We start from the raw sequence: 13,061 nt of genomic DNA, 5'->3' as shown, positions 1-13,061 counted from the left end.
AAATATGATAGCCAAGATCGACCTAGAAAAGCTTTTGATAAAGTTGAATGGTCCTTCGTAAGGCACACTCTCTATTACTTTAACTTCCCTACCAATATCGTTAACCTCATCATGACGTGCATAACCACAAACAAAACAACCATATTATACAATGGCTCTTGCACAAACTTTTTTAATACATTGAGAGGTCTACGTCGAGGTGATCCCCTATTCCCCTACATATTCATACTGTGTATGGAAGTCCTCTCTCACCAAATTAATTCAGCGGTAACTCAAAGGAAATGGTCCCCCATATAGATTTCTCCTCATGGGCCACACCTATCCCACCTATTCTTTGCTGATGACTTAGTCCTAATGACCCAAACAACTAAGAAAAGCAATCATGCCGTTAATTAGATCCTGAAATGCTTCTGCTCATAGTCTGGTCAGAGTATAAATACCTCCAAATAAAAAATTCTCTTCTCCAGTAGCTGTAATAACTCTATCCGAACCATGGTTTCTAACATCTTAAAATTAAAGCTACGCAGTCTTTTGGTAAATACCTAGGCTTTTCCATTTTCCACAAAAATCCTTCCGCAAACGACTTCCAAATTATCTTGGACAATATGCAATAACGACTAGCTGGCTGGAAAACTAAATTCCTTAATATGGTGGGACACTCCACCCTAATTAAGGCCACCTTAAGTAGCATGGCTAACCACATCATGCAATTTATTATGATACCGGTCTCCATTACAAAACACATAGACCAAATTCAACGAAACTTCCTCTGGGTACCACAATGGCTAAAAAGAAACTCCACTTGCTCAACTGGGATACTTACTAGAGATAAGGGTACAAGAGGGCTAGGACTACAACAATGTGCTATTAAAAGCAGAGCTTTGATCACTAAGTTAGCATGACTCATGTACAACCAAAATAACGCTTTGTGGGCGTCTCTCCTCACCAAAAAATATACTAGGAATTCGAACCTCCATAAGACCGACAACCACTTAAAATCCTCCACTCCTATTTGGAAAAACATCATGTATGGCTAGGGAAAATGCGTAAAGAATAGAAGATGGGACCTTGGCAAAGGAGATGAAATTTCCTTATGGTTTAATAGATGGATTCCCAATAGTAATTAACGCGCTCCATACTTAATCTTAAAGACCTGAATCTTAAGATATATAACCTAATCAAGGACAAAATGTGGTCCCTCAATAATTTATCCATTGAGTTCCCTCCAGCCATAAAGAACCTCGTTAAAGCTGTCCATATTCTCCAAAACTCTTTCCCTCAGGATAGAAAGGTCTGGGACCTTACTGAAAATGGAGCCTTCTACGCAAAGTCTGCTTATAAAGCCTTGAGGAGCCACAATAGCGACTTCAATGCAAACATTAATTATCGTTGGCTATGGAAAGTTAGTTGCCCTAACAAAATTAAATTCTTTCTTTGGCTAGTTCTACAAACCAACATCTCAATTCCACATGCATTGTCCCTAGCCCTAACTGCTACTTTTGTGGAGAAATTGAAATGTGCAAACATATCTTCATGGGATGCGCCATAGTCCGAAAACATTGGGCAAATCTTAGCATCTTTGAAACATTTCCCTTCTTTATGTGGAATATATGGCTTAACATAAACAATAACCTGTACCATAATCTGTCTAAGGAGATCCCCCTAACTCTCCCAAAAACTAGATCTGGAATTCATTTATTTAGCATAGGGGTATAACTCCCTCAAATACCCGAACACTAGACCTCACATGGCTTATTGGACCCCCCTTCCACACGAAAATTTAAATTAAATATTGATGGCTCCTTTAATGTAAATACCAAAGAAGGGGGGACATGCGGTATAATAAGAGATATCAAAAAAGCTGGGTGGCAAAGTGCATCTCCAAAATAAACACAAACTCGGCAATTGGCGCAGAAATTACAACATTACTACACGCATTGCAACTAGCCAAGAGACGAAAAATGTCCGATATGGAGATCTCTAGGGACTTTGTCGACGTAATGAATATGTTAAATTCTAACTCAAATCCTTATACCAATATTGTTTCTACAATTGGGGAGGCCCCAGATCAAACATGAGTTCTGGGAACAAAACAGGACAGCCAACTTGCTAGCCAAGAAGGGAAAGATGATGAAAGAAAAGCTTTTTGAAGAATGGTCAGTTCCGTGTTTGCTTTGGATGTTTTAGAAGCAGACAAGGGTGGAACTCCTTTTGTTAGTGTCAGTAATTCTAGTAACGTTTGTATTACTAATGGATGTATAAATCCAAGACATAACTTGGTTTGTATTGCTACAAGTAATGCGGCTGATTCGATTGTACCGATGCATATTATATAATCAATATTAACTCGTCTTGACTATCAAAAAAATAAATTAATTAAAGGATATCTATAATATATATATTTTCCCTCCCTTTTTGTCTTTCAGATTTCATTTTATACTGTTGCCTGGAAATTATCACTGGAATTTTAGGGCGATAGCGGCGCAGGGTGCCGACTGGCGACTGGTTTCACAGTGCTTTTAAGAGCTGATACGGTGGTGGACGACGCAACGGGGGTGAAACCCTATAACTTTGGTGTGTTTCACGCTGAAAAAAAACCTCTGTCTATCACTGTCGAAAAACCATCCCCAGACAACATCATAACCACTTGATTCAACACAAAACAAGAAATAGAAAAGAAAAGAGCGGGAGAGACCAACTGAGAATACTTTCTGGGTAGTCATTCATTCCCAAGGCTATTTGGCTCCGAAAATGTCTATTGGTGCTCGTGAACTTACCATTCTGGGTGACTTCAAGCCCTTCGGCTTGATTGCGGAAGCTCTTGATGGCAAATCCTCCGATACTTGTGGGGATGATTATCGTTACTTCCTCTTCAGTCCAGAAGTGACCAAACAAAGAGATGAAGCGGATGAACTCGATTTGCCATCTCCAAGTGACCGGAGCGATCACGAGCTATTTATAAGAGGGAACAAGTACATTTATCCGTTAAAAATTTCTATTTTTCTATTTTTCAATCTTTTCTCTTTAATTGTTGTTTAAGTTTACAAAATTGGCATCAAGATAGTCGAAATTCTCAGTTTCTTGTTCTGTGAATATCAACATGTAAAATTTGGCTTACTTGTATTCTGTAACATGATTATAGGATTATATGGAGCATAGGTTCACGAGTCTATAAGAGGTTCACATCACCCTCCACAGTGATAAAGGTAACTCTGCAATCATAAAAACTCACTCTACCATTACGTAGGTTAGAAAATGGTTTTCAAACATTGAATCAACATTCAGAAAAAAAGTTTTGCTAGTTGTATCACCTTATTGAGTTTACCCAATTTTTTTCATATGCTTTCGTCCTTTGACGTCTTTTTTTTCCTTCCATAAATCATGGTAATGGTCTTTCTTTCCCACCTTACCTTAATTGTGTCTCAGCCGAGCGTAAGGAACACTTATCACTTGGTGAATCAGCAAAACTAGCTCAAGTTATTGCTGGCTTAACTGAAAATTAATTTTGAGCCATGTGAATGAAAATGCATCCATCTCATCTGCAACTATTGATATTCTTACTTTAGATACATTGTCAAATGTGCAATAAATATGCGAATGGCTGACTTGCTTAGAATGTTGAGATGAATCTGTGCAGTTTGGGTTATAATTAGCATTTGCAGCTCTTCTGTATGGCTGATATGTGGTTTCACATAAATTTACATGTCCTTGTAGTATTCTCCAATTTTATTTTCGTTCATTCTTGCTCTGGTAGGTCCTCTCCACCCTCCATTTTGGTGCTGTGCTTACCTTATGGCACATCTCACATATATGGAACTTCATTTATGATTTTTATTAATTACTTATTTTTTGATCAAGTTTCATTCATTACTCTTTTTAATCATTTGTCATGTGCATTCTTTCCAATTTTCTAGACGGATGTATAATCAACTTTTAATGGTATTTTAGGCATGCTGGTGTCGGATGGGCGATACTTCAGACACTGTTCTGTGCATTCTACAGAGTGATAGTTTGTCAATTTATGACACGTCAGGTGACTGAACCAGTTTTACTGTTGCATGTTTTATTTTAGTGGAGCTTCTCTCCACATATTGAGTAGTCTCATTGTATATAAAGATTTTCCTTAGAATTAAGAATTTGATTTACTAGTTAATTGAATATAAGGGGAGAATCTGAGATGCCGAATGAGGCTTTCTTGGCAGTTTAAAGAATAGCTGAGTACAAAGGAGGACAAAATGGGCTATATTTCTTCTTTTAGAATTTTCCATTACCAAACCCATGGCAACCTTTTTAGTATTTTATTTTTCCTCTTTTTGTCCAAGTGAATTCCTGTTGTTTTACCATTGCAATCGGTTGTTAGAGGAACGTTACAATGGTTGAGTGGTTTGCCTTGTAGGTGAAGTAACATCTGTTCCTCTTCCTCGTAGCATCACCTCCATATGGCCTCTTCCATATGGTTTACTCCTCCAACAGGCACCTGAAGGGAGCTCGCAAGCACATATTCATTTTTCGTCTTTGAGCCCACTTTTAAGTGCTCGTAATACAATCCGTTCAAAAAGGGATGTTAGTACTCAGCAGAATTATACTGCTGTACATGGTTTAGATTTTACTATCAAGGGAGATGGGTCTTCAATGTCCTCACATCTGATATTAAAGGATCCACTGGAAGAACCTCAGGTATACATGATGCGTTATTTGCCCCCCCTCTGTATCTATTGTTTTTATTTGTATTGTTTTATTTTCTGTATTAGTCTGTTTCTAATCTTGGGTTTTGGTAATATTAAACTGTAATCCAATTGTATTTTCCATTTGTCAGCTCAAGAGGTAGAATTTTCCTCCCAGTTTTTTATTCCAATTTTGATAATAGTGTACTTCTTTTATTGTGATTATCACAGCCAACCTATATTGAGGAGAGGGGGAAATTGAACTTTAACAAAGAAGTTGATGAAAGGACCATTTGGACTGGAGATTGTGTCCCCCTGATGGCGTCATACAACAAAGGTTTTTCCTATTTATTTTCAATCAACTGTTAGATTGTCCCTTCTTTGCTGGTTGACAAAAGAGATAATGGAGTGCATTCATTGTCTCTGAATTACTATGCAGCTAAGCTTCAGCATTCTTTATGGGTTGTTGAAACCATCAACTCTAACATTGAAATGGGAAATTCTAGATTTCCTGATGTTCCCCTTGGAGTGCTAACGAAGCAATTTTCATTCCGGAGGATATGGCAAGGAAAGGGTTCACAAACAGCTGCTAGTAAGGTGTTGATTATTATTAACTCTTTTGTTGCTTGATGAAAATAATGTCATGCTTCTTTCTATACAGTCATATTTGGGAAATGAATTTAGTGAACAATGCATCTTCATTTTATAGTTCCATTTCGTGCTAAATAATATGCTTTCAGAATACTGGACTTGAAGGTCCACAGTGAATCATTGTGATCTAATCTGGAGTTCTAACTGAAATGCTAAGAACCTCAGCATTAGGTGATCAAGAAGAAGTAGCCATAATCTATTGTTATAATCTTATGATACCGATTCTGATTTTATATGATTATTATTAGAAAGATACTAGGTAGTGGTAATTTCTACTACTACAATTTTTGACTTAGGTGTCAAACTTATATTGATAAGGGTAAAATTTTACGTTGAACAGATGGAAACTTTGTAAATGGTTCTCGGGTGTCGTAGTTTGGCATATCATTCTGAACTTATAAAAAGATCATTGATGTCTAATTAGAAATTACTATAGGTTTGATGAAAGCCTTGTTTGTGAAGAAATGTCATGGGGACTGGTGCTGGCCAGGGAAACTTCAAAACAAGTGAAATCTTGGTATTCAAAATCCTTAGTGGAGTCGTTGAAAATAGTCCATAGCCTGTACTGTTTGTCACTAAGCCGATGTAATGGACTTCTCCCTCAGCGACATCAAACAAGCCTTAGCTTAGGTTTGGGGGAAACCAGGAAGGATCAAAGAGGTTTTGAATGCTGGAATAGGGATGGAAATGCAGGAAGAAAGGAGGAGAGATGGAAGATTGTCTCATCTTATATATGGTGGACAGTATGGCTAGAGAGGAACCAGAGATGTTTTTAAGGAAAACAGAGCAGCATACAAAGATTTAAGTTTAATTGTTTAGCTCTGTATTATTTTTGGTGTAAACAAGTAGTCTTAGATAGCTCAGAAACAATCAGCACAACTATAGACCGGCTGTAACTTGGTAGTATTAGGCTCCTATGTAATTATAACACTTTTGGTTTTGGAGGGGAACTACACTTTTGAGGTAGTATTCCTGTGGATAAATATAGACTAACTGTTACTTTTCTCAATTTTTTTTTCACTATTCTGCTTGACAGGGCATTACTCTCCAAGATGAGCACATTTTAGGTTTTTCTTCCTAGTGTCCTTACTTGGTTGTACATAGCATACAAATATAGGTGAACTACAGTATTCAGGCGTCTAACTTCCAAGTTTATAATCATATCTCCATAAGAATTAGAAGGTGCCAAATATATAAAAAATAAAAAAATAAAATAAAAATCATATCTCCATGAATGATTTCATATATCTTTGTCCTTATATATGTGCTTGTCGTTTAGAGTGTCATGTAATTCTCTCAGGTGTTTCTAGCAACTGATGATGATGCATCACCCATTATTTGCTTTCTACTCCAAGAGCAAAAAAAGTTGTTGTCTCTGCAACTTCAGACTGTAGAAATAAATACCGAAGTTATCTATGACATTAAGCCTGACATGAGTTGGAGCATACCAGCAATTTCTGCAGCACCAGTTGTTGTCACTCGACCAGGGTTAGTTTTTACTATATATTTTGGTTTTCTGTAGCCATGTTACTACTTCTGTGTCTTGACTGCCAATTCTAATCTTCAGAGTTAAAGTGGGCGGACTTCCATTTGTGGACATTGTCGTGCTGACATCAGAAAACACTCTTCTTCTATATGTAAGTTCTATGGCTATCTTTTTTTTTTTTGTTGATAAAGTAAGTTCTATGGCTATCTTACATAACTTGACCTGCTAGTAGAAGACAAATTCTACGCCATGACTTGCATTCCTCTTGTCTTCCCTGTCAAAGTGGAGAACTTCCATTTGATGCATCCTAGAATATTTGCATCAGGAATATGTCTACCCTCTGTATTCACTTTGCTTCTGGCTGAAGATATTGATGACTCTACTTTGCAAAAGTTATTTCTTTGTGTGCTAAATGCTAATGTTCAGTTATCTTCTCCACACAAGTTCTTTGGCTAAAAGGTTAAACTTTTACGTTATCTGGTATGTTTGCAGCAAACATTGTTTTACTCTCTAAACTCCCTTTTTCCTTTTAATTTTTTTTGTATGAATTGTTGTTAGGAATTGTGTAGCTTTTTTGATTTCTTTCTTGTTTACAGTTGCTATAACTTAATAATTTTTTTTTTTTTTGATGACAAGGGAAACCTGCAGCCGCTACCCTTTGGGTGCGCACAGGGTAAAACCCCCGCTCCTATGCAATAGCTCGCAAACCACATAGGAGAGGTAACCCGCACTAGGCAAGCCTGGTGAGACGAGCTCGACCCAGAAGGCAAACCCCTTGCTTTCGCTGGCAAGGGATTTCGAACTTGAGACCTCCAACATGGAAGTCCCAAGCCCAAACCACCGGGCCACCCTGAAGGGTTGGTATAACTTAATAATGTTCATCACTTGTGATGAAGAATTAAGATGAGATGGGACAGAGGGAAAATTAGAAGTTAGTGAAGAAGAATATGTGAATAGTTTGTGTTGTCAAATACACTACAAGAGGTCATACAAGTAACAACAACAACATACCCAGTGAAATCCCACAAGTGGGGTCTGGGAGGGTAGAATGTATGCGGCTGCACCTTACCACTACCTCGTGGAGGTAGAAAAACTATTTTTAAAAGACCCATGGTTCAAGTGCAGCAAATTTAGATACAAAGAAAAAAATATAGCAAGTAACAAGGAAACAATGCAAAGTCTACCGGAAGGGAGCAACAACAACAATAACAAAATAGTGTGATAATCGAAACACAATAAACAACATACTAGGATAGATTATTGAAACAATAATAAACAATGATGAATGTAAAAAACAAGAACTACAGTAATACAACTAGTACATTGGCAAACACCAACCACCCTAAGCAAGACAACACTACACTACCAACTAACCTTCTACCCTAATATGTGTCCTTTAAGCCCTCCTATCTAATGTCATGCCCTCGATAACCTAAAGCTGGGTCATATCCTATCTTATCACCTCTTCCTAATATTTTTCGGACTCCTTTGCCTCTCCTCGTACCCTCTATAACCAACCTCTCGCACTTTCTCACTGGTGCATCCACGCATCTCCTCTTCACATGTCCAAACCATCTGAGTCCCACTTTTTCATCTTGTCTACCACAGAGTGGCTCCCACCTTATTCCAAATATCCTCATTTCTAATCTTATCGCTTCTAGTATGATCACACAACAACCTCAACATCCTCATCTTCGCAACATGTATCTTCTGAATATGGCATGATTCATTACTCCTATTTTCCGGACGTGTGAATTCTTGTCTGGACAACACTTCGCCCAATACAACCTAGTTGATTTGGCCACCACCTTATAAAACTTCCTTTTAAGTCTTGGTGGCATATCTTTATCACACAAGACACTGGATATGAGATTCCATTTCATTCACCCCGCTCCAATACGATGTGTAACATCATCATCAACTATCATTCTCCCCATTTTATTGGATTATCAACCCCTCGTTCAGAAGATGCATGAAGATGTAGAGGTGGATGTGTGATCATACTAGGAGCGATAAAATTAGAAATGAGGATATTCGGAATAAGGTGGGAGTGGCCTCCGGTGTTTGACAAGATGAGGGAAGCGAGCCTGAGATGGTTTGGGCATGTGAAGAGGAGGTGAGCTGACGCCCTAGTGAGGAGGTGCGAGAGGTTGGTTGTAGGGGGTAAGCGGAGGGGTAGACATAGGCTGAAAAAGTATTGAGGAGAGGTGATTACACTGGACATGACACAACTTCATATTATCAAGGACACGACTCTAGATAGGAAGGAGTGAATGTCGCGTATTAGGGTAGAAGGTTAGTAGGGGAAGAGTGTTGTCTTGCCTTGCGAAGGTGTTGCGTTGTACTAGTTGTACCCTTGTAGTTCTTGCCATATATTGTTTATTGTGTTTTGATTATGACACTATTTTTTTTTAGAAAGGTAACTTGTATTATAAACAGAAGAATACACAAGGAGTATTCTAGTAATACTTACATCCAAAAGTTGCAAAAGAAAGAACTCCTATGAAGGTCATAAGTACTCTAAAATACTAGGAATATCCTCTGCATCTTGAGGATATTCATGTTTACACCAAAAAAAGAAAAGAACCAGACAATTCAGCTTCAAATTCTGCATAGACCAGCTATTGTTTATAAAACATCTGTGGTTCCTCTCCATCCATATAGACCACCAAATGCATGCAGGGGCAGTCTTCCATCTCTCCCTGTGATTATCACACTATTTTTGCTGCTGTTACTGTCTCTTTTTTGTAGACTTTACATTGCTTTTCTTATTAACTGCTATGCTTTCTTCATTGTTTTCTTCTTTTTGTACTTGACTTTGATGCATTTGAGCCGAGGGTCTTTCGGAAACAGTCTCTCTACCTCCACGAGGTAGTGGTAAGGTCTGCATACACTCTACCCTCCTCAGACCCCACTTAGTTGAATTTCACTGGGTATGATGTTGTATATTTGGAAGTTTATGTGGATAGATGTCATCATCTTTGTGCATCACTTCCACTTACTAGGTGATGCTTGATTTGCTCATGAAATATGATATGCCACCTTTTAAAATTGCAGTGCGGGAAGCAATGCCTTTGTGAGTTCAAGTTGTCTCACCTTGGCAAAGATCAGGTTTTGCATGATCCTAAAATTGTTGGGTTAGCAGATGCTGTTGAGGAGCGTATCAATGTAATTGTGAACAGTGGACGGGTATGATTGCTGACTTTATTTGGCTTTTTGTATTGTAGGCTAAAGTAGTTTTGTAAGTTTCTCATTGTGACTGCTGTGTCCCATTTTGTGACTGTTACGAGTCATGGGACAAACATCAGATGATGAGATTGTGAGTCTTTATCAGGTTTACCATGTTGCTTTAATTCCACGAGTGTTTAGATGACTAGGATGAGTCACTAAATTTCCCTATCATATAAAATAATGAAATTATCTGTGCAAAAGATAAGTACTGAGAACTTCATGCTATTGAAACATAAGGGTAGAGTTTTATATTTTTCCTTTCTGATGGCTAACTATGTGGTAGCTTTTGATGTGTATATTTCAATGAAGAATGTCTTTCCACATTTCTGCAATCATCTAGGTGAAGATTGATATGTGTATTTTTATCTGCTACAAACTGTCATATTGAAGTAACATTTATTAGGGACTACAGTTTGTTTGAATGGAATAGGATAAAAATAAGAGATGTAGCTTTCCACTGCAAACTTAGGGAAATGTCACTTTCAGGGAAATTTCACTTGTAGGACATAGCATAACTAGAAGAAATTACTTTCTCACCAACCACTTTGGCCTAATCATCCCATTTGTTCAAACAACAATTAAGGTGAAGTAGGGTTAGGAATGAAGAACCATTTATGGCTAACAGGTCCACTAAACCAAAAAAGTAATGAAGAAGATGCCTATCGACAAAGCGGTGAGTTGGAGTTGGAACAAGTCCCACTGAAAGGTGACAAGTGGACGTTCCCAAAATGTGTTATATCGGGTAAATTCAATATAATTGACACTTGTTGGCATTCCAACCTATCTTCTCTTTTCAGGGCTGTGATGGTACTAAATTATCACGATTGGAAATGTTTTTTCTTTTGTCCGTTTTTGAATTATCTTAGTCTCATTGTTATAAGTTCTGCATATGCTGCAAAATCTTGTAAAGACTTTAGGTATATTGTTGTTAGATAGTTAGCGTATATAATAATATATTAAGTGTCCCACATTAGTAGGGATATGGATCCGCCGTTAATGCTCCAGTGCTTTTAAAGTCCTCACAGGTAAAAGTGTAAAAGTAAGGCAATAAGACAGAGATGTTTGTGGAGATCAAAATCTGTTATCACTAACTCATAATCTCACATCAGAAGATAATGTTGAGGAAAAGGTGCAAAATATACTAGTAATTGTGCTAGGTTGTAATTGATGTTTTGGATGGGAATGAGAGAGAGGGTGGGTGGGGTTGCAGGGTGTAGGTGAGGCAAGCCGAGTTTCATCAAAACATTGCAAACGAAGCCGAGCTAAGGAGTTCGTAGACTTTTCGTGGAGTCATTACTTGGAGGCTTGGAAGATTACTCAGAGTAGGGAGAAAAGGGCTATGTATGCAAAGAGGCTATTCTTAAAATACAAGCCCCATACCTAAGAAGGCCCTTATTTCATTAAGGGTATTTATGTAGTAGTTAGTCTAGACCTATAAATAGGTGAGAATAGCTCATTTAGACTTAGATTATGTTGTTTGATAATTTGAGTTCAATCTTGAGAGAGTTGAGTGTGAGGCCGAGTGCTTTGTTGCTTGAAATTATTAATAGATTGCTTGCAAGAGGAAACCTTCCTCTTGAGGGTTCATCTCAATGTATAGGTGTTTGTTGGATTCAATTATTTGTTTTTGATGAAGTAAGTAGATTCACTTAAAGGCATCAAGAAGATGCAAGCTTTACGTTGGATTCAATTAATCGGAGGTTGTAGCTTTAATATAATTATAGTTGCCCAGTAATTCCCATCTTGTGTCTTGCTTTCTATCCTTAATCTTTATTTCTTGTTCTTAGAATTAGTGTTCAACTTCCACTTTCGATATTACATCAGTCGGGATGGAGACGGTCTTCTTTAAGTTATCCTCAAATCTATTATTTTTTATAACCATATGCAGTCTGATATAGGTCTCTGGAGTTTCTGACCAGGATGGAATTATGATTCCCTTCTTTCTTTTGGTACTTCAGATTTACCGATGTACTTGGCGACGCAATCCATCATCGTCCTTGGCAAATGATTGTATCACTGCAATGGCTGAGGGGCTGAACTCTACGTTGTATAATCACTTTCTTGTTCTCCTTTGGCGCAATGGAGATCAAACATATCTGAGTGGGGCGGATATGACTGCTGATTCTGAGTGGGAATCCTTTCAAAGCGTAATAAAACGAATATGCAAAGAGTCTGGTCATACTTCTGAAAAACTTTCAGATTCTGTTTCATGCTCTTCATGGGAGTTTCTTATTAACAGCAGATATCATAAACAATACAGCAAAAGTTATCCTATATCTGGATTTTCAGAAACTTCAATTGATCAGCAGGGGTTGTATTCACCTGGATCATCCATGGGTACATCAGATAGTGGTGGAAGCTCGTTTTATGCTGAATTAGTGACTGAGACCCTAGATACACTGCATACTGTATATGAAAGTTTGAAACTAGACAATCTTCGTAAACGGTAACTTTCCTATTCGTACATCTATTGTTTCATCAGCTCATTGGTCATGTTAAACCATCTTCTATGTTCATTTTTCATCTGGGTTGTTAATACTAATTCTTTGTGACTCTTCACAAATATTATTGCTGAATAACACATTGCTCTCTCTGCGCAAAGTATCAGAAGAATCTGGTCTGTGGTTCCTGCTTGTATTTTGTGGTGCTTATGATTGGAAAGAAACCAAAAATGTTTTGATGGTATTGCAACTGGCCAGTCTTAATCTCAAGGCCAGATGCCTGACTACTCTTTCTAGATGGGTTAATCTTACCCCTGTATATTGTTAGATTAGGTCTTAGGCCTAACTCACACCCCAAAAGCTAGCTCAAAGGGAGGAGGATTGCCCAAGCCTTATAAGGAGTCCACCCATCTCATTAACCACCGATGTGGGACTTTTGTCATTCTTTAACATGTGAGAAATATAGGAAAAGAATATTATTGAATTGTTGTGTTGTTTACATTATTACATTGAGATCCTATTTATAGACACCCTAGAATACAATCCTTTACCAAGTAGGATACTATTTAGTATTCCTATTTCTATTTC

General features: G+C 37.8%; 1 protein-coding gene across 1 annotated transcript in view; it reads left to right on the top strand.

The window, feature by feature from the left end:
* The first annotated feature begins 2,426 nt into the window (after positions 1 to 2,426).
* The window catches only part of LOC102586984 (anaphase-promoting complex subunit 1), a 41,871-nt gene continuing 31,236 nt past the window's right edge, over positions 2,427 to 13,061 (top strand). The window contains exons 1-10 of the mRNA XM_006357248.2: positions 2,427 to 2,972; positions 3,143 to 3,206; positions 3,949 to 4,033; positions 4,397 to 4,677; positions 4,896 to 5,001; positions 5,104 to 5,261; positions 6,616 to 6,803; positions 6,883 to 6,952; positions 9,859 to 9,990; positions 11,991 to 12,478. Coding sequence (XP_006357310.1) covers positions 2,752 to 2,972; positions 3,143 to 3,206; positions 3,949 to 4,033; positions 4,397 to 4,677; positions 4,896 to 5,001; positions 5,104 to 5,261; positions 6,616 to 6,803; positions 6,883 to 6,952; positions 9,859 to 9,990; positions 11,991 to 12,478 — 1,793 coding nt within the window. The 5' untranslated portion in view covers positions 2,427 to 2,751. The remainder of the gene's footprint in view (positions 2,973 to 3,142; positions 3,207 to 3,948; positions 4,034 to 4,396; positions 4,678 to 4,895; positions 5,002 to 5,103; positions 5,262 to 6,615; positions 6,804 to 6,882; positions 6,953 to 9,858; positions 9,991 to 11,990; positions 12,479 to 13,061) is intronic.

The sequence above is a fragment of the Solanum tuberosum genome, unplaced genomic scaffold (assembly GCF_000226075.1).
Source record: "Solanum tuberosum cultivar DM 1-3 516 R44 unplaced genomic scaffold, SolTub_3.0 scf00245, whole genome shotgun sequence".
Classification (NCBI taxonomy): domain Eukaryota; kingdom Viridiplantae; phylum Streptophyta; class Magnoliopsida; order Solanales; family Solanaceae; genus Solanum; species Solanum tuberosum.
This window is presented reverse-complemented; position numbering and strand designations above follow the sequence as displayed.